General features: G+C 36.6%; 1 protein-coding gene across 1 annotated transcript in view; it reads right to left on the bottom strand.

The window, feature by feature from the left end:
* The window catches only part of LOC149578825 (uncharacterized), a 196,151-nt gene that overhangs the window by 43,662 nt on the left and 129,956 nt on the right, over positions 1-22,533 (bottom strand). The window contains exons 5-8 of the mRNA XM_089831921.1: positions 13,011-13,122; positions 2,633-2,732; positions 1,780-1,836; positions 1,373-1,589 (exon numbers count right to left, since the gene is read on the bottom strand). Coding sequence (XP_089688047.1) covers positions 1,373-1,589; positions 1,780-1,836; positions 2,633-2,732; positions 13,011-13,122 — 486 coding nt within the window. The remainder of the gene's footprint in view (positions 1-1,372; positions 1,590-1,779; positions 1,837-2,632; positions 2,733-13,010; positions 13,123-22,533) is intronic.

Genomic DNA, 22,533 nt, shown 5'->3' with positions numbered 1-22,533 from the left:
CAGTTATCCCATTTGCCTTCCAGAGCATCTCACATGTTTTGCAATGTCGAATGGGATCGACCGTACCATCGCCATCGAACTTCGGCAGTTTCTCTTTTGGTCCCACCATCACAATTGGTTTTTATAAACCGGCGTTGCTCGGTCCTGCAACACTAGCACTGTTCACTCCCACACCGTGGCTTTGCACTCCCACACAAGCAATTTGCAATCCCACACCGGTAGACTGTTCTCCCACACTGGCAGACTGCACTCCCACATCGGCAGTCTACACTCCCACACCGGCGGACTGTTCTCCCACACGCCGGTGGACTGTTCTCTCGCGGTCTCAATAGCTGCGAACCTTGGTGAAGAAGGATATTCTGAAGTTGTCTCCCACGGAAGTGTATCTCGGACGAAGAGTTCACTCCACGCTCATGCTCCCTCGGCACTCCGAGCCGTGCGATTCAATGCTCTTTGTCTGGATTCTCTTCCCTCAGCGAACACAAATTCAAAAACTCCTCCCATGCTTCTTCCGCCAACTCTACCCGATGTTGAGTCTCCTCCAATAATTCCTCTGCGCTCCTGTTTCCGTCAACAATCTTTTGGAATCTCCTTCGGCACTCTGCCTGTTGTGCCAGAATTAAATTCTCTTGCGCAGTATTGATTCCATATTTTCCCTTGACCTTATTGCGATCCTTGTTAAGCTAATTTGGCATTAATCTTCATTCCTCATTCCTCCCACCTTCCAGGGTCATAGGGCAATTGCGCCAAATGTTTACCGCATAGGTTAATTAAGAAATGCACCCAGATAATGAAAAAGAACAGCAGCAACAATATTCCTTTATTCGCATATGCCAAAAGATTACATAACTGGCGATAATATAAGATAGAATATATGATTTACAATGGTCCAAGGGGGTGTATAAATACTTTCCGCCGAACCTTCCAAAAGAGGTCCGTCAGCTACAAACAATCCTAATCTACCCGTCGGCCCGTTGGCTACAAAATCTTTACCGACAACAACACCCTGTCGGCTACAAAATCTGTCCACTACAAACTGGTTACCGACGTTATTGGCTACAAAGTACACAATCTGCCGACTACAATCATAATGGGCTACAACATATGTAACTGCAGCTATTGCAATAGTTTCAATTCATATTCTCAATATTCTTGGACAGCAACTGTCACTACAATGTGTTGAACAGATTTTTGGTCTATGGGTGTAAAAGATTTTTTGCACATGATAAAGAGCAAAGAAGAATAACTTGATCTGATTTGACATTTTTAATGTTTTCACTTATGCACTTCATTCGATGCCCTTCAGTTTCAAGAATCTAGTTTAATGTAAAAAAAACAATGTATCTGCTAATCAAAAGAAAATGTGACGTACCAAATGTTAGAATCAAGCCACAAATGTAAGAAGCAATACAAGTGGTGAAGTATGTCTTCTTGGGATAAGTGATCAGCCCTGTGCTTGAGTCCTCAAGTGCTTCATAGGCTCTTGAAGAGAAGTTTGACCGATCAAATTTCAGCATCAAAGCAGTCAAAAGACCAGGTACTGCTACATCCCCTAATCCTAACAAGGAATATGGAAAGGTGGAGTTACCCTGGAATAGCAGTACATAACATAAACAATCATCAGAACAAACAACTACAAGAAATCAATGAACAAATTGTTAATGTACTTCTAATTGTTAATGCCATTGGTATGATTAATCCCTTTGGTACATCAACATGCACAATCCAAAATATTTATAAGTATTAATCAAAAACTGGGAGGATGCACATGCCACAAACCTTAAGGTGAGGAAATATCAATTTTATAGGACCCTCAAATGCTGAAGATGTTGCAACCTGTATCATAGAAAGAAAGTACAAGTAGTGACTCAATAATTCTAAGTATAAATATGTAAAACAAACAAAACTGTATTAGTGAACCCAGTTAAATCAAGAGAGAAATAAGTTATAACTTGCCAGAATCATGTCCTTCCTAATTCATGCATTTTTTTACAATTTTTTCCATAATCCACAGTATAACAAAATTCACCTATATGTTCCCTCTTAAAATCCAAGAGCAACTTGATATAAATAAAAAACACAAAGGGTGTATGAGATATAAAAGCATTAAAGGGAACAAGCATTATAAACTTAGTAATGGGAAGAAACATCTCAAATTAAAGCAATGTCACTATTTATTAGAGTCAGCTTAAAATAGTTTCTTCTGTGATTTCTTAAGCAGTTAACTTGCAGTTAGATACCTTAAAAGATTGTGTATATCTTTTAAGGATTCTGTACAGAGCAATAGAAATGCTTTTATAGATTTAGATGATTTTCCATTAATGTGTGTATCTGTGTGCATATCTTAGTGCTAAAGTGTGGGCATGTGTGTGCACAAATCTGCACACACATCTAATTGTGTGCATGTATGTGCATGCATGCCTGTGTACACGTACACACACACACACAAATGCCCATGATTATGTGTGTTTATGTGAATGCTTGAGCAGACTTGGATCAAATAAAAGGAGCCCAGTTTTAATTATGTGAAACAGCATTCATTCACTAAAAAGTGTTTGTAAACAAGGATGGGTTTAATTGTACTGCATAATACATTCATTTCCTATATCATCGATTGTGTATTGGTACTTACAGTGACCATTACGTTGTCACCAAATATATGCATAGATCCAAAGACCCAGAAAACATCATACAAAAGCAATCCAGATAGCAATGTGGTAGCTGTAAGAAAACTGCCAATGAAATCAAGTTAGGATTATTAAAGCCTGTCAGTCAATTCAAAAATACAACAAATGTGCTTTGTAATGCAACAAAGAATCTTATTTTGCAATATATGCATTAGACAAACATCAACAACCAAATTTAATACTTTATATGATATAGGCTTTCTAAGTTGAAATAACAAGATTCTTCAAATTTAGATCAGCCATTCTTCAATTTTCTCAATCTTTACAGAAAGGAAATCAAATCTGTAGTCCATTCCATTTTAAAGTGCTACTTACATTTCCACATTTTATTTTTGTGCAAGGGACAAAAATGTATCATTATATTCCCTTTACCCATCTATTTTGATTTTTTTGAGTAAAGTGAAATTTTAGAAGTTGAAATTAAATAAATTAACTCTTCTTATCATTGGATTTGACCTTTCTTGCATATTGTCCCTATCATAATTTTCATGTTTTTGAGATCCATTCTTTCTGGCCAATTTTTTCTCCATCAAATCAGTATCCCCCATATTTGATTTGACCCTTAATTGCACATTTTCCTTATCATTAACTTCATCTCTTTCTAGTTCCATAATGACAGAAAAGATTATGGCCAGTGTCGGTTCAATCAAATGCATTGGTAATGTCCCTTTTCTAGGTGACAGAAGATGGAGTTGAGGCTGGCCTATATTTGGAGTTCATGTAGGCCAACGAGACGGATAGGGACTGTCATTGCAGAGCCTTGTAGGGCCCATTTGGAGCTTTGGGTTATTTTATTATTCAATAAGAAAGTAAACAAGCATTTCCTATAAAGAATTTGAATAATTATTGTTAAAGCATGTAGCTTTGGTCTAACATTACTGTGATCAGCATATATATATGTATATATGTACAACAATATGATGCACATACTATTATACATATATGCATACATGCTGTATGTAAACAATGCACAATTGAAACCGATGATATATATTTTCTGAGATCATTTAAGGCATGATCAAAACATATTCTAATTCCTTTGGTATTTAGATCTCTTTCGATCTACACTTTATATTGGGCCACAGATTTGAATGATTGGTATTACATTGTTTTACTTGTGTTAAGTTCATAACAAATCATGAATGATTAGTTACTTCTGAATAGGTGTAAGGATCAATGTCCTTGTCTCCATTTGGAGACATGACCATTCATCCCCACACCCTTTCACTCAATATATATACCTGATCTGCCCGAGTAAACAAGGCATAGAAATAAATTAATGCACGCATATCAAAGGGTCGAAGGACATTTTGAGTTCAAGAATATTATTTTATCTGTGTTATTTTTGCACTAACTTCTACAGATTCTAGAGTGAATCAGTCCATTGTCAATAGTGTTCATACTTGCAATAAAATTGTGCATCAGTCTATCATCGAATTTGAAATCTGGTAAGAAACTTTACATGGTACCAGAGCCTTGTTAAGAAGAGATCTCATTAAGTTTAAGAGATCAGATTTCACATTAAATTGCAGTCTATCTTTTCTCTACAAGATGACAAACATGTTAAGATTTGAACACCACCTTGCAAGTGATGATAACTTCGAATCCTGGAAACTTCGTATAATGATGTTATTAAAAGAAAACAAATTGGAATCTTTTGTAAGAGAAGATAAGGAAGAACCTAAAGATGATCCAAAGAAAACATTATGGATTGAGAATAATGAGAAGGCCATGAAGATAATCGTGGAAGTTGTTCGAGATCACATAGTGCCTATTGTGGCAAAACATGCAGCAGCACATCGCATGTTTTGAGCTCTTGAAAATATATTCATAATAAATAACATTGGCGAATAAAGGAGAAACTGTAAATACTTTCTTCATGAGAATAATAGATTTGAGAGATCAATTATCAGCAGTTAGTTATGAGATTGACAACTTCCAAATTCTTGGGAATCTTTTCTACGAAGGTATATGTGCTAGATCTAAAATTCCAAAACAAGATCGATTAAGATCTTATTGTCTTCAAGAAGATTTGAGATTAATGATTAAAAGAAAACATAAAACCTTAGATGAAGACGTTCAAGTTCTTAACACAAACTCTCATAAGAAGGGAAAGAAGAACAACAACAAAAGGAAAAGAAACTTTCATACAAAAGGACAGTCTAAACAGAAGATAGACTTGTCTAAAATTCAATGTTTCAAATGTGATCTATATGGACATTATGCGATAAATTGTCTTGATCAATCTAGACCTCAAGCGTCATTTGCCAAATCTAATAAATCAAATAAAGGTCATGAATCTAAGAAATATGCCTTCTATTCAGCATTGTCCAATCAAATATCAACCAAATCTAACACTAGGATAGTTGACAATGGATCTTCAAGACACATCACTGGATATCAAGATAACGTAGAAAGCATGCAAATAGAAATAGATGAAGAAGTTACAATTGGTGATGATTCTGCACATTCCGTAAAAGGGATTGGGATCTGCACCATCAAATTGAAAACTGGAAATTCTATTCAGCTTTCTGGAGTTCTTTATGTACCAGGTATTAAAAGGAATTTAATATCCATATATGCACTTGAAGATGATGGTTATAGAATTGCATTCATGGAAGGTAGGGTACTAGCTTGGCCTAAGAATTCAACAATAAAGAAGGCTCTAACAATAGGAGTACGACAAAGACTATTACATGAGCTATGCACTAAGAAAAACTTTGCACTTGTGCATGAGATTTTAGATTCAAATGAAATATGGCATAAAAGATTAGGTCATATCAACTTTCATGCCCTAACATCTATGGAGAAGTTAGTAACTGGAATGCCCAAATTAAGCCATATTCACAATGAATCCTGCAAAGATTGTGCTTTGGGGAAAAACACTAAAAAGTCATTCCCTCATAGTTTGAGCAAAACTAAAGATGTGTTGGAACTAGTGCACTCTGACCTATGTGGACCCATGTCTTTACCATCTATAGGAGGGTTCCTGTACTATGTGATATTTGTTGATGATTTTTCAAGGAAGACATGGATATACTTCCTTAAGTGCAAAGAATCTAAAGAGATTCTTTCTAAGTTTAAAGAATTCAAAAAAATCACTGAAAACTCCTTAAGAAAGAAAATTGAAATTTTGAGAACAGATAATGGGAAAGAGTACACTTCTAAAATATTTAAAGAGTTCTGCAAACTTGCTAGGATTAAGAGGGAGTTCACAATCCCCTACAATCCTCAACAAAATGGAGTTGCTGAAAGGAAAAATAGAACTATTGTAGAAGCTGCTAGGGCTATGATTTTTTATCAAAATTTGAGCATGTCATTTTGGGCTGAAGCATCTAAAAAATATATATATCTCGTCTTTTATGTTTCAAGCTTATCTAAAAAGGGTGGTTAAATTAGTTACTCATTTTGACTTCATATGAATGGGAATATTGGTTATTGTTATGTTCATGTGAAATGAAAGATGTTGGTTAATTGTTATGTTATCTCATGATTTGAAATGGTTAATCAAATTTGGTTATTAGTTATGTCAATTGGATTTCTCCTAAACGATATAAGATTTCATTGTGTTAATTCTTGTTGCAGGAATATGACGAAGGGGGGGAATTGTCTGAGAGGGAATAGAGCACAAGGGCACCAACCTACCACTAAGCCAACAGGTATGCATCCTAGCCACCATGGTCATGGGAAAACGACAGGCTAGGCAAGCAAGGGTATACCATGAAGTGTCTACCATGAGCTAACAAGGTTGACAAGTTTAAGAAGATATATAAATATTCATTTGAACATTAAAGCAAATTAACAACAACTGTTACCTTTATCATGTATTGGAAGACTCCGCAATCCTTCTTGTTACTAAGACATGATTTATTATAATGATACCCATGGTATTTACATACATTTGTGCATATGCAATGCATATGAATATTCAAATATAATGTATATGTATGTATACATATATCTATGTATATGTAAAAATACAATTATTTGAAATATACCATGTATGTATGTATGTGTAAATAACATAGACAAATATACGTGAATAATAAAAGTATCATTATAGTAAAACATAGAAAGTATTTTATTATTTTTCCAACTTGGTACACTCTTCTTTGAGTCCATCAGCCTCTTTTTTTTTACCCTTACATTTACAATTAAGATTGTAACTCATGCCGCCACCTTTCGAGTCACCCATGCATGTAACTCTTCTTGGACAACATCACAATTTAAAAACGAGCATTGCTCGGGGAGACATATTCATAACTGATCAAAGCTCTGCAATTTTCCTTTCATACCACTTGATTTAGCAGTGAGAGTAAATCAATTGGCATCATATTCTAACAGGTGCTATTCCAAGCCAATATTCGGGATTTGAAGCCTACCTTTGAGGATTGATGCATATTTCTTTGCACCAGTGGTACTCTATATTACTTCTTTTCTATTCCAATCGCTTTCTTATTAAGATCTGCTATCGAGCCGATTTGGATTAATAAATTTTTAAATGGCAGTTGGAATCTTTGTCATTCAGAATCAAATCAATGAATGTCAGATTTTTGAATGTTTTTATAAAAAAATTTACCTGAAGAATTTAAGGCCAAAACTTGAATGCATACGATAAGTTTGGTATAGAATAGAAATGCTTGTTGTTTTGTGTGTTTCAAACTTTAGATAATTTGAGAACAACATAAGTCTTATGCTCTTATACAAGGGTATAACTTTATATGCCTCTTAGATAAGATGAAGTACCATTATAGAATATTAATGACCTCCTTGTATGCCATGTTATTTCTTAAGATCAACTGAAGACCCAGGTTGGGCATAGAACATATGACTATGGTGATAGTCTGAAATATTCAAGAAATATGGACTATCACACTAGTGATCATCAAGGATAACCAAGCATGGTCGAGATGAAAGGCATATGCTGATAACAAAGGATTGTGAAAAAATCCCTACAAGTCAAGAAGTGAAATCAGTAATAAACCAAGCATTAAAAGAAACTTAAGAAACTTAATTTGTAAACCGAGCCAGCTCATTGTGGGCAATAGGGTATGGTCTTTCTTGCCAAGTCGAGTGGTGGGTGATCAAATACAAAGTGCCCATGTAAATCCCTAGGAAGGGTAGGTTAGTGGCGAATGTTGCTGTCGTGATCAGTAGAGGTCATAATAGCTTGCAGTCGGATGGATGGGCTGATGGGAAGGACTCCATGGTCTATCTGGCTGTATAGTTGACACTCTAACACCAAGATGCTTAGGTGGCATGATAGGATGGTGCTCTCATGCCTTATCCTGTGTAGGATAGTGCCATTCTCAGCTTGGAGTAAGAGGGGATACACTAGATCCATGGTTGGAAGAGCCTCTGACAATGCTTCTCCTCTCCTCCAAAGCCAAGACTTGCACAAGACAATTTGGGTTACATTTTCTTATTCTGATATGGTTCGAACATAGTTGGTATTTATTTTTCCTTTATATTTTTTTTCAAAATCAGCTAGATATATGTAAATATAGATATGCAGTTTCATTTACTCCTTTCAGCTATATGAAGTGATAGTTAATGTTTCAGTTAACTATTTTTCTCTCATACTATTTACTTGTGTTTGTAAGTAATCTTCGTTTGTTTGCTAAAGCATTTCATGAGAAGTAGTTAATTTGTTATAATTGTTAAACCCATGCATGTGAATAGGATTTTTAGCCTATGCTATTGTTAAAATATAAGGGAACTAAAGGTTAGGAAAACTGGATGTTACAAATAGTCCACAGTCTCAGATCGCAAGCATCGTTCTAGGCATAGCGTGCAAGTAATAGGCCCCCAGCTGAGGCATATAAGCTTGAATAGGGCTATCAGCTGCAGACTCATTGATGTAGTCAATTCTTTCAACCCAAAATCATCACCCAGCAGCAGAATTGCATTTTGAGTAGTAAAACTTCACCTGTTATAAAAGACTAAGAATATGGCTTGGGCATTGACAGTGAAGGACGGGTGTTTTCTGAGCATTTGAACATCTCCAGCCAAGCCATATACTTACAGACATGCACATGTAGTTTCCAAGTGGATTGAATAAGTTTGTTATTAAAAGGGAATTACAACAGAAGCTAGTCTTTGGACACCAGGAATAGTTCTAGGTACGCCAGGGCAATTTTGTTGCTCAACAACTTCATCAAAGGACGTCTACTCACAAATACCTCCGGTAAGATTCTAATAAGTTACTGTAGGATCGAATTTGGGAAATATATAAGATTAAAATTTAGAGCTGCTGTTTTATCTATTTAGCATTACAAATTCTTAAAGAACAATTGTTAGTTTGTCATAGAAATTCCAGTTCTTTATTTAGTGTAATCATAATTAGCATTCAACAAATTCATATTGGAAAAAACCAAAAACAAAAACAACAAAATTCAGGAGGGAAAAAATCAGAATGCAGATAAAATCAAACAATGACCTCTTCACTGGTCAATATAAATTACAATCAAACTCAGTCATTTGTCAAAGATTCTGGGAGGGGATCTTTCAGCATTTGTTTGTTAGGGGAAAAGGAAATTCATTACAAGAAATAATTTGACTTCTTATTTTTCCTTGTATAAGTTTGACATAGTGTCAACTGCCTTGTGCTATAATATTCCCGCTGATTTTTGTTCTTGCTCCATGGAGTTTATTTTATCAATTAATTGGCAAATTGTCCATAATATAAATGTGAAGAAATATCTTTCTATTCTCTACTACTGGAGTTCACAATATGATACTCAACAGTGATTGAACATCACCATAAGATTTTCTGTTATAGTTTATATAATTCAAGAAATGAGGATACTATTCTAACCACCAATTGAAGGAGGCAAAAAAATATGATCTTGCTAGCTGCTGGCCTTAATAATTCCTATGACAGCCTTCAAGTTTTGAAACTTTTCTTATGCAGAGCAACTGAGATGAGGAGCCCTAAATGTAGGAGGAGCTCAAAAGTGGTACCATTTATTGTCAGTGGGCCAGCATCCCTTGCTAGATTCGCAACATGTTTTAACAGCCTCCTACGTCTTCTGAAAGTCTAGTGATTGTATCAAGCATTAACAGGTCAATCTTTTGGTGCAATGACAACCCTAGTGTACCTTAACAATTAGTATCAAAGCTTAATCACAAGTTTGAATGCTTGCAAGGCGTGGCGAGTAATGCTAGGAGGGGAATTGTTGGTAGTGGCCCAATGTCCTCATTGGATTTGAAACATGGTTTAACATCCTTTTGTGTCTTTTGTAAGTCTAATTGTCGTATCAGACATTGACGGGTCAATCTTATGGTATAACGACAACCATGTTACTATGTAATAGTTGGTAACCTTTGTTTCCATTCTAATGTCCAACATCCCACTCTTAGTAACATACAATTTATTAAAGTACAACGATACTATCTTCAAACCTTCCAATACTCCAAAAAAGGTACAACAACATTGTTTAGACTTTTAGTGCCCCAATGACATTAATATTCATTCAAAAAGCCAGTGAAAACTTTCAACACCTTTCCAAATCCTCTTTGAAGCTCACAAATTTAGAAAAAGAAGCTACAATATTTTATCTTTTGTTTAGATAAAGGTGAATAGGGTTTACACAATCCCAATGACATAAAGGCTCCTCCAAATGTATTTTTATTAATCCCAAACTGCCAAAATTAGTGGCCACCTATTTTAAATCATCCCACACCCTCTTTATAATGATGCAACAATCCAAAACAAAGTGGCTCAGGATTTGGGAAATAATTATATTTAACTTACTTCCCTTTCAAGATTAAAAAATAATCTTCGATAACCTCAATAACAAATCTTCATTAAGCTGAAACCTTCAATCACAATTTAAACCTAACATGAACTTGTAAATGATCTTCTGCTTCAGCATCAAACCAAAAATCTTAAAAAAAACAATAAGCACACATGTGAACCTTATACAAATCCACCTCAATAGTAGGCAGAAAAAATTATTTTACAAAACCAATTGTTCCACATGTGAATCTTAGGATTTTAACTTGAGCAAATAACCAAACTTCAATAGAAGATGAAATCACAAAAAATAATAAAATTAAAACTTTGAAAATTGTCATTGTGATGTCTATATTTGATATTCATGAATCCTACTTCAATTTTGACATTTTTTTTTGACTACTACTACTAGACTCTAGTTGTTATGTTATACTCTATATAGATGCATCTTTTAATTTTTCAAGTGCTAATAGTAATGCTATATGCATTATGATTATCATTATGTCAGTTGCACTCCCGTCCCACACCCTCACCACCAAAATATGACTTAGATATCAAGTATGGAAACCTTGTTAGGCATCCAACTTATCAATTTTGACATTTTATAGTTGACTACTACTACTAGACTCTAGTGGTTATGTTATACCGTATATATCTGTATCTTTTAATTTTACAAGTGCTAATAGTAATACTATATGCATTATGATTATCATTACATCAGTTGTGCTACCGTCCCCCACCCTCACCACCAAAATATGACTCAGATATCCAGTATGGAAACCTTGTTGAGCTTCCTAATTATCAACATTTAGATCATGACTACACCATCAATTATATTGAACCGATATGATCAACATAATAAACAGTAAACCCATAGTCTTGCATGTCCATAAGATGGCATCCTATATCGATCATCATCAAGACAACATGAAGGGAGTATGTTTGTAACATTCCCTTTTCCTGGGCCTTAGTTAACAATTCCACATATCATCGAAATATAGTTACCAGTTCACATTCATGAGGAGGCAGTTATAACAGTCATTTTACATGTTCATATGAAAGAGATTAACGATTACAATTTGTTTAACTAAAATGTCATAACTAACATTTGAAGGCGTAATTAAATTGAGGATTTTGAATTTGCAATACCCTAAAATTCCGAAACCAAAATCCGCCTAGGGCAACATCTACAAAACCCAGGTTAGTCCACATAAACCGCTTAGGCACAAACAGTTATACCACTGTATTGTAATAACCAATACCATTTAGGGTAACAAAACTACTGTTGCATTCCCTTTTTGCCATTAGTAATTATGACAATTAAATTTAAATAAAAGAAACGCTTATATTCATATTCACATGAATGAAAGAAATTTACAACCATCAAGTAAACCTATCTCATGCATGCAGTTATATTTCATGTTCAATTGAAAATCAACTATTTTAACTGTTTTCCTAATACATTGAAAAATCTATTATGAGAAACCCTACTTGCAGCAGTGGAGTGATCTTGGAGATCGATATAATGATTAGGCTGCCTTTTACTTATAGGTATAGCTTAATTTCTAAATATCTAATTTGAAGAACAATTTTTTTTCATTTTTTGTCACATTGAAAGATGCAATTAAATTACTGACATTAATATAAATGTAAATTGTGATGCAAACCAAATAGAAACCATATCAAACATTAGATACAACAAATAAATAATACATGATTGTTTATATATCATAAGAAAGAAAGAAAAAGTAATTAGATTTAAAATTAATCCTCATTCTTTTAGTTTTAATTGCTGTTGAGTGGCAAATAATTACTCAAAAATTTAATATGATCTTTTTAAAGAGTAATCATACTGTTGTCAAGTATTTCAAATTTCAAGAATAATTGCTTTTTCAATCAATAAATTGAGATTTCCATAAGGATGCATTTTGAGAAATGTGAGATGCTTTTCTCTTTCTAGAAAGAAATTATATAAAATCCAGATCAGTTTTGCAAAGCACAGTGAATTTTGAAGTCCTTGTCCAAGTAGGCTAAAACAAGGCATGTTAGCTCACTTCACTAGACTCATCTAGTCTGGCTAAATCTATACCATATTTTCCAATAATTTATGTTTTTGTAAAATATTTACATATCACTTCTAGATTTTCAAGCTTTCGCCAGGTCTTTTGGCAAAGTAAACCTGACCCAAAAGCCAGCTTGCCAAGTTTAGGTCTGCTACCCATGATCAAGATCTATTTCTCAAAATGAATTTGTTCATACTTTTCCATTGGGAAACCACTCACAAAAAACCCATCAAATCGAGTACATCACTAGTACCTTTATAGCCTTAACAAGATCTTTATCTGCTAAGATGGTATGTAGAGCAAATGTAAATCTCAAATATGATAATGGCTCATTCCAGAGGGGTTATCCTCATGGTAATTTTTATACATAAGAGAGAGAAATGCACACTAATGCGCATAACAAACAATAAACCTAGAAAGATGAAATCCTAGAGAGTTTTCATTCTTGTTTGATTTATAAATAGTTTGAAAATAAACAGAATGCCGAAGTTGCAATATAATAGAATTCAAAACAAAACATACCTGCCCAAAGAAAATAGTCGCAGAATCTCAGTGGCAATACAAGCAGCAATAAGGTTGTTCAAGGCAAATGAAGCTCCAACTTGTTTGTATGCAATCATTGTTGCAACACCTACTGCTTTCAAATCATTGAAAATATGAACAATAAATCAAAAAATGGTCCACTCTTAAAATCCACACATCTTGAACTCCAGGTTTTTGTTTTAATTTAAACTTGCAAGCTGAATGCTAGAAAAGTGAGTCTAATCAAATTAAAAGTCAAATAAATGATTGTTTGTCAAATAATAAAATCAAATTTCTTTCCATTGTTCTCTTATAAACATACTAATCAAAAGTGATAGCTCCAAAAGTTTGGCAAAGAAAAAGTCAACCGTGAGACATTATCCTCCCATAGTAAAAAGTACATAAAATATCCATTGCCCTTGTAATTGTCTAATGTCCGTTTCCGTAGCATAATCAATTGGTGGAGGATCAGCATATTTTCTGAGTTTTCAGAATATGGGAAAGATTTTACAAAAACACATTAGAAAAGAAAAATAAAAGTAGGTTTCATAAAAAATTTGGGCATACTAATTAGTGATAACTCCAAAAGTTTGGCGAGGAAAAAGTTAGCACTAAGACATTATCCTCCCATAATAAAAGGTAAACAGTTTATCCATTGCCCTTGTAATTGTGTAATGTCCACTTCTGGAGCATAATCAATTGCTGGAGGATCAGCCTATTTTCTGAGTTTTCCTCTAGGCTAATCTGTAAGGGAGACCTCCAAAGCTTTCGGAAATCACGAGTTTAATCTACCAGGATTGCTATTAATTGCAATGAGCTCATTTGGCAGAGTAGACTATCATGACAATTTTAGAATTGATTTCAAACCTTTTTAGAGCACATCAAACTTCTCAGAAGAAAAAGTTATTTTGAGTAAGTCATCAAGTTGCCTATGGATGTCATCCCAATTCTTCAATATCATGTTGGTATTTTAAAATTTGATTGCAATGTATTTCAGTGCTTCCCACAACTTGGGTAGATTAATTTAATTATTCACTTAAGTTGTCCAATGTTAAATTATTCAAATGACAACTTATAGAAATAATTTATTAGAAATGTGTTGCAAGTATGTCAGGAGCCTAGCGAAAGGGTCCTTTTGCACATTGAAATATTATTTATCTTTCTAACAGATTATGTTGAAGAATAAGGGAATTAAAATTACAAAGTTCTGAATATTTTACTCTAGAAAGCCATAAAAAGAGGAAGTGAGCTCATTTGTAAGGTCTGACTAGGAAATCTGTTTGAGTAAACCTAGGTTCTTTCAAAGATTCTTGAGAATGAACATTGTATACCCTCTTTGAGTTGATAAATTTGAAGAAGAGATGTCCCCTAACTATCTGGTGTGTTTTCATATTGAGATCGCCGTTGATTTACAAATTGAAGCTTCCATTTTGAGTCGCAGTTTGTAAGAACCCCATTGGTTCTACCCCAGTTCAACTGTCTTTGATGGATATTGCTTTTTGCAAATTTCAAATTTCTGGTTTTTTTCTGTACTTTCAGAGTTTATGCTTTTTAGGTTTTTGACAATATAGATATGAACAATGCATAAAAAAACTATCTCTGCAACTGTGCACAAAATCTCCTCTTTATTTCAATGCTGGAATTAAATTACAATTATTGATCATCTAACATAGTTAAAAGTTAAAAAAATGGATTTGAATGCAGCTTGTATTATTGGCACCAAGATGGAAAATTGGCACTCAAAACCCCCAAAATGTGCCTTCTCTAGTTCTAACATCAGCTGTTGGTGACTCGCGCGGTTACCCTATGACCCTTTTGCTGCCTTAATGCTTCCATACACTGCTCATAGAGGCTGCAATCTGCATCATTTGATGAATCTCTCACCTCTGCAAACTAAAGCTGATTGCAATCTTTGATATCAACCCTTGTATTGCTGCCAATCAATTGACGTCTCTCAGCAATTAAGCTCAAATGCTTCTTCAAAATCTATGAAGAGTTAACATTCTCCAAGAGCAAACCCTAGTCCAAGCACCAACTCCCAAATCCAGAAGCTCGCGCCAACGTTATAAAATAAGAAAATTATCATAACAATAGTTGATTTGTTTCATGAAAGCCTTATATGTTTGATGCCCAGCTCCATGCTTACTGCATTTAAAATAATTAAAATATATTTGGCTTAAAAAGCACCTTGACTTATAACAAATTAGTTTGTTTCCCCTATGGACTTGGCATCAATTGCATAAATGCAATAAATGACCATTAAAGATAACCTTTTTAATAACCCACTCTGACTTAGGATAATTCTTTAATGTGCCACTTTATATCATATTCATTTAGTGCACTTTTATGTATCAATTTGGCCCATCTAAGTAAAAACTTTATATTATAACTTTTAATAATTAATTATTAATAAAGAATACTTATTAATAATTAATACCTTGAGCTTGATTCTGTTTACCATACAAGGTAAATGGATAGTTATTGCATTAAGAGACTAGAATGTAACGCAGAACATGCTAGTACTTTATTCATATAAGCAGAGTACACAATCATGAGTACAATAATGCCCCATAATTCCATTCAGACAGTGTGCATATGTCTCCCGAAGGGGTGACTCATCCCTCACACAACCTTTTGGACACTAACTCCATCGGTTGTAGTATAGTTTTACCGACAACATCATCCCCCCCCCCCCCCCCTCCCCCAAAAGAACAGTTGTCTCCAAATGACAAAATAGAGACAACTAAACTACTAAGTATATCAAGACAAAAACTAAGAAGGGTGTGTCCTTGGTAGAGTGGATGTACTAGTCATCCTCTGTGCCCGTAACTCATTCAGCTATACCCACAACTCGTGCACCAGTTGCGTCCAGGTGTTCAAATCCACCTTAGCTTGCATTTGAAGCTCTAATGCTCTCTTCATCATGCCAACTATGTTTCGGAGCTCTACCTCTTTTGCATCCGACTCCATCTTCGCGTCCTCCAACTGAGATACAACTGTTGCCTTCTCTGATTCCCTCTCAACAATGAGTGTTGCTCACTCTATCTCCCAAGTTGACTACTACGCAGCCAAATTGGCTTCTACTATGACTAATCTAGGAGTTGTCTCCTCTTGAGCCCTCATTGTTGCTACTTGATCCGCCTCACTCCTTCGTAGAGCATAGTACGCATCCCGATACACTTGTACTATCTCTAGCGTCAAGTTCTCAACTCTGCTCTCTACTACAGGCTCCTTAGCAGCCCAATCCTACTGCATCTCTGGGGTCTCTGTATTTGGCTATCCTTGTGCCTCGAAACATACTGAAAAGGCCGCTGGGCAACCAACCCGCATGAATGACAAGACCTACTCCAACTCCCACAACATTGCCTCCAATGCAAATGTCTGGGCTGAAATCACTATTCGGCGATCTCGAGTCACCACATTTGCGAAGTACGTCTCGATATCCTCCCCTATAGTTCTCAAGGGGCCTAATGATGTGGGGTGCTCCATGGCCATCACTGACTCTACTGCTTCTAACATCCTCTATATAGTACTTCCTGTTAGAGGTGGGGGTGGCAGCTCAACTGCAATGTAGGATGACTCTCCTTTTGTGGGGCTAGATGATTCATCGCCTGAGATACTTCTCTCATAGGTGAGAAAGTGCTAGATGTCGGCACTACTAGTCTGATGCTGAATCTCCTACTCAAGTATGCGCTCAAGTCTTGTGTTGCAATACCCTCACTAGTAGCCAATAATGCATTATTTATAGTGACCACCACATCAGATCCCACAACCTCCAGTCTGACCTAAGGTGCCCCTGAACTCTCAGGAACCTCCTTAGTCGGTATCTCCATCACCTCGTTTGGAAAAGTTGTAGGCGGTGATGGGTGGGACTCTGTCTGAATTGTAACTACGACCTCCGCAATGGTTAGGGTCCCTGTAGGTACTAGCTGAGCCGCAACTATGACAGGGGTCATCACTACTGGCTATCTAAGTTGTTCAAATCCTAGAATGTGTGCACTGTGCATACTCATTGGGGCCAACTGTAATGTTGTCGAGAGTGCAAGACATGGGAATAGCAAAGGTGTGGCGGTAACGACTTCAACCTCTTCATCATCCTCTACATCCTCTTCCTCTTCGTCAATTTCATTATCGTTAGATGATGTCTCCTGCTAGCCACTATCTGTATTTCCATGCTCCAAACCGACATCCAACTCATGTCTGGGTCGCTTCTGCTTGACTGTGGCCTTCTGCCCGCCTGGTGTGTATAAATGTCTCCACTGCATGATAGGGGGCTCCCCTAGCACGAGTGGGTCAAGCTTGATCTCCAGCCTGTCAAGAGGAATCATTTGCGTTGTCACATCTAGGAATAATCCAATAGCATAATGGGGCATGTAGAATGTCCTATGTTGTAGCTTCATAATCGCATACATTTGTTTTGCCAGAAATGTGGCCCAGTCATATAATCCTCATTCATGATCCCAATTATCATTGCTACCTACATAAAGAAGATACAAGACACTTGACTTGATCTCGTGAGCCTACTCTTAACCAGGTCCATGAGGCAATGCCAATGTCCTTCCTGGATGTTAGACTTCTTTCGTCCTCCACCCTTTGAAATGTCCATCAATGCTTCTTTTTCTAACTGAGACAGTTCACCACATACAAACTCTATTAACTGCACCTTCACCTCTTGATTTAACTTCTTTGGTTTACTATCAATTTTCCTGCCTCCTTATGTGTGGTCAGATATGCCGAATATCCAAGTGATGTTTGGTGCCCTAAAGGAGATGATCAAGTCTCGCCCAAGATAGGAAAATGAATTGGTTCTGGAGAACTGGTCATAGGTCTCTACCATCGTGCGCAAAAAGCCCTCATAATTACAAATGCAAAAAACTGGCATTTGTATCGCCTACTCTACCTGCGCCTTTCTAATGCAATTCTTCACCGAATGGTCTGCAGGATTATCCTGCCACCATTTCTTGCAGTTGACTCCACTCAAACCTTCGAAGGAAATGTTTTGCGTTGAAAGTTACATTAATACAACTTCTGTCTATGCTACCTATTGCCCTTCTTTTTGCTTGTGCTTGTGCTTGTGCCTCCTGCAACACAAACACCTGAAGGCAATGTCTTCACATTTCGATTCGTCTTCGTGCTCATAGCTAAGTCTTCTTCCAATTGTTTCTTCTAGGTTATCTTCCCTATTGACTACATAACAGTCTTTTCTTTTGTCCTTTTGTGTGCCAAAAATAGTTAGCTTTTGCTTCATAATCGCTCCCACCAACTTCTCCATACCACTCCTTTATTTTGTACTGCTTCTTCTAAGAAAGTTCGTACAATGTTGTTCACCTTGTAGTGGTGTACAATGTTCATACAATCTTTCTCCTAAAGTATCTAGTCGCACAAGGGTGTTTACTTTCCTATGGTTGTGCGGTATTCAAGCTTTTCCTAACCTATCCTTTTCTAGCCATACGATGTACTCCTTTGGCAATTCTGCATGATCCCTGTTTATGCAATCATGTGTGTTGATCATTCATCAATTGTCCAACTCATTTTTAAGGTGTGCAAAACTCGCAATCCCTACACTTGGAGGATACTCTCTGTCAGCCGCTACCTATCTCCTATCCTGCGTACGGTATTTACTTTCATACTTTCCAAGGTCGTACAATTTTTCATCTAACATTTCCATACGGTAGTACAAATGTTCTTCAAGCAAATGCCTGGTTAACCTTCTTGTCTCGTACGGTCGTACATTCCCCTTTTGGAGCTCTACAAAATCGTACAATATTGCATCTACACCGTAGTATCTTTTGGCTTATATTTTTGATGTTGGAGCCATACAATGGCTTTTTTCTTTGCTGCCTGTTCCGAGTCATACAGTAGTGCTTTCCCTAGCTTGACTTCACAGTGTGCTATGTCTAGAGTATGTACGATGTTTTTCTATGGCCATATGTTAACTGTTTCTAGATAGATCTGTATGGTGTTGTGGCAACTGGCATCCTCGTGTCCTTGATCTATGTGGCTGTGTGGTGTCTTTCTACTATGTTTGTAGGGGTCATACAGTTCTTATTGATTGCTTGTACTTTTTTTTTGTCTCCATTATTATCACATTTTCATAATTGGGTTACACTTTTCAATTGTTAGCCATCTTTGTTTATTGTTATTAATATTTACTTACTATTATTTACTTATTATTATTTACTTACTATTGTTCTTCATTATTCATATTTGATCCAAATCATTCGTCTATGTATCCTCATTTCCTCAAGATTTATTCCTCTCATGGTAGATTTTTAACTTTGAACTGTTTACCTGATCAATCACTTCCTTCCTATCCAGCATCCATAGTTTGATTGCTTCGTTATCGCCCACTTCAAGAATCTTGTATGGTCCAACCCACTTTACTCTAAATTCACTATGTTTGATCTCATTCCACCCTTTATATTTCAATACCAATTGACCTAGTTGGAACCTATTCAATTTCAAGTGCTTGTCATGTCAAACCTTGCACCTGCAATGTGAAACCTTGGTGGCCCATTGTGCTTGTAATCTTTGATCATCTAGTTTATTTAGGTTATGAAACCTCTCCCTGAGACTTTCCATGTCTCCCAATTTGTTTTCAATCGTTATTTGCAAACTCAATTCCATGAACTCTACTGGTACTATGATCTCCTGACCATACATTAACTGAAACATAGTGTGTCCCGTGCTAATTTTGTAAGAGGTATGGTATACCCATAATGCCGACGGCAACTTTTCCTCCCACTCTTCACCTTCAATTACACAAAACTTGTAAATTACTACAACCAAGATTTTATTTGTCAATTCTGCCTACCTGTTTGCTCTCGGGTAGTATAGGCTTGACAAGGAATGGTAGATTTTGAATTCCGTGATGAGTAGTCGAATGAGATGGTTGAAAAATGTCCTCCACGGTCGTTTGTCAATTATATCAAGATTCTATACCTTGTAATGATCTTGTAGATAAACCTTGTGGTGCTTAGTGTAGAATTCTCTAGTAGGGCCCATGCCTCTACCATCTTTGTAAGGTACTCGGTTGCTACAACAATGTACCTATATCTCTGGGCTTTGCTCATCTTCAAGGGCCCGACAAAGTCCAGCCCCTATCAATCAAATAGTTCATGCGCGTGTGAGGGGTTCAAAGGCATAAAATCCCTCTTTAGTGGCTTCCCAACTCTCTAACATGTATCACATGCAACGACCCACTCCTTGGCATCATTGTGCACAGTTGGCGACCACAATACTGCAAGAGGTATCTTGTGCGCAGTTGTGTTTAGTCCCATATGCCCACCTGCGAGTCCATCGTGTGCTTCTTTCAACAGTTTCAGTATTTCTTCCTCCAGAACACATCATCATAGAATTTGTTGTATAGCGACCCATTGATCAATTGGAACATTCAACTTCTCAGTTCAAGTTTTCTCCTCACTTGGTGGCATTTCTCTAGGGAATTGCACTATTGAAAGATACTCCCCAATACTCGTGTACCAAGATGGTAGTACGGCGATCTAAAATAGTTGTGCATCTGGGAAGTCATCATTGACTTCCTCTTGAGGTTCTCCTGACTTGATCCTAGATAGATGATCCACGCTCATGTGGCTTTTCCCACACCGTACCACAATTTTAAATGTGAAGTGCTCTAAGAGCAGTAACCATCTACTTATCCATCCTTGAATGATCAGTTTATTTACGAGATATAGAAAAGCCTGATAGTCTATGTAAAACACGAATGGGGTCACCTGTAAGTAGTGTCTGAACTTTTGTACAGCGTATACCATTCTGAGAGCCTCGTGCTCTGTTGTGCTATAATTCTTTTTTGCTTTTGACGGTAGTCTACTTGCGAAGTACACCAAGTGGTCCAGTCCATGATCGCATGTCTGTGCCAGTGTTGCTCCGATTGCGAAATTCAACGCAATGTAACTAGAACTCTTTGTCCCAATTCAAGTAAGCCAGAATAGGTGTTGTGGTTAGTTGTGTCTTTAATCCCTGAAAGGCTTCATCCTATTTTGTTTCCCATTTGTAGGGTTCTCCTTTGCAAGTTAGCTTGTTGAGAGGGTAAGATATTTTGGCAAAATTTTAAATAAACCTCTGGTAGTACCCTATGCGTCCTAGGAACGATTTTACTTCTGTCACATCTTTTGAATTTGGCATTTCCAGAATCACTTCAACCTTCTCTGGATCTATCTTCAATCCTTCCTTACACACGATGTGTCCCAACAGTTTTTCCTGAGGTACTATAAATCTGCACTTCTTAGGGTTTAGTGCTAGTCATGCCTTTCCGCATCTTTCCATACATTCCTTGAGTGCGGTCAAATGCTCGTCTTTCATACTCAAAACTAACCAATCGTCCAAGAACACTTTGAAGTTTCTTACTGAAATCTTGTTGAAGATGTGCAGGATGATTCTTTGAAACATTGTTGGGGTGTTACATAGACCGAACGACATCCTGTTGTAGGCATACACTCCATCTTCCACTACAAAGGTTGTTTTGAGCTTATCTTCCTCTATGATGGATATTTGGTTGTAACCGAAAAATCCATCCACGAATGAGTATATTTCATGCCCGACAACCTCCTCCAAAATACTATTAGTAAACGGTATTGGGAATGGATCCTTAATTGTTACTACATTCAGACAACAAAAGTCTATGCATATCCTTATTTAAGTGGTATCCTTTTTCAGTGATATCACAATTAAGATACCCACTCACTTGTCTGTACCTAAAAGATAATCCCTGCATCAAGCATCCGATTAATCTCATTTGTGATCCATGCGGCATAGTTTTTGTTCATGCAGTATGGTTGCTTCCGTATGTGTACTGCTCCTTGTATTAGTGAGATGTAGTAGACACACAATTCTAGTGATACCCCCTTCAGGTCTTCGTATATCCATGCAAAAACATCCTTATACTCCATGCATATCTTAATGTTGCGACATTTAGTACCGGATTCCAATCATCTCCCACCAAAATGTTCTTAGGGTTGACCTGGTCTCCTAAGTTCATCGTCTTCACCGTGGGCTCTTCGTATTTAAATGGGTTCTCGTCATTGAATGTACGTGCAGGTGTTTCATCTTTCGGCACCTCCCCTTCTTTGACTTCTTTGTATTCCATTAAAAAAAATTTATTTCCCTCTCCCTTACTTCCTTCTTCAACCCCTAGCATGTGATAGCTCGGAAAGAGTTCAGTCCTCCATTTGCCAATGGAGTAGGTCATTCACTGATTCCAAGTCGGCATCGTCAAATCCTCCTTCCAGTTTAAGGATTCCTTCTTCGTTGGGTTCCATTCTTTTCTTTCCTTTGTCATCTCCTTCTTCACCTTTGGAATCTGGCGATGCCGCATCTTCTCCCACTATCTGGGTGTGCAAGTCAATTACAAACCTACCACCTCTTTCCATAGACAAAGTGTTCTTTTTCCAATTGTGCTTCACCTTTTCCTATAGAAGCTAGCCCCTTCTAAGGATGGCATCGTAACCTTTCCTTTTCAACTAAATGACCACAAAGTTGAGTAAGAAGGGTTGTGTCTTGATCA

This window comes from Cupressus sempervirens, chromosome 1 (genome assembly GCF_028749045.1).
Source record: "Cupressus sempervirens isolate cs-2001-9-10 chromosome 1, ASM2874904v1, whole genome shotgun sequence".
NCBI classification, from domain to species: Eukaryota; Viridiplantae; Streptophyta; class Pinopsida; order Cupressales; family Cupressaceae; genus Cupressus; species Cupressus sempervirens.
This window is presented reverse-complemented; position numbering and strand designations above follow the sequence as displayed.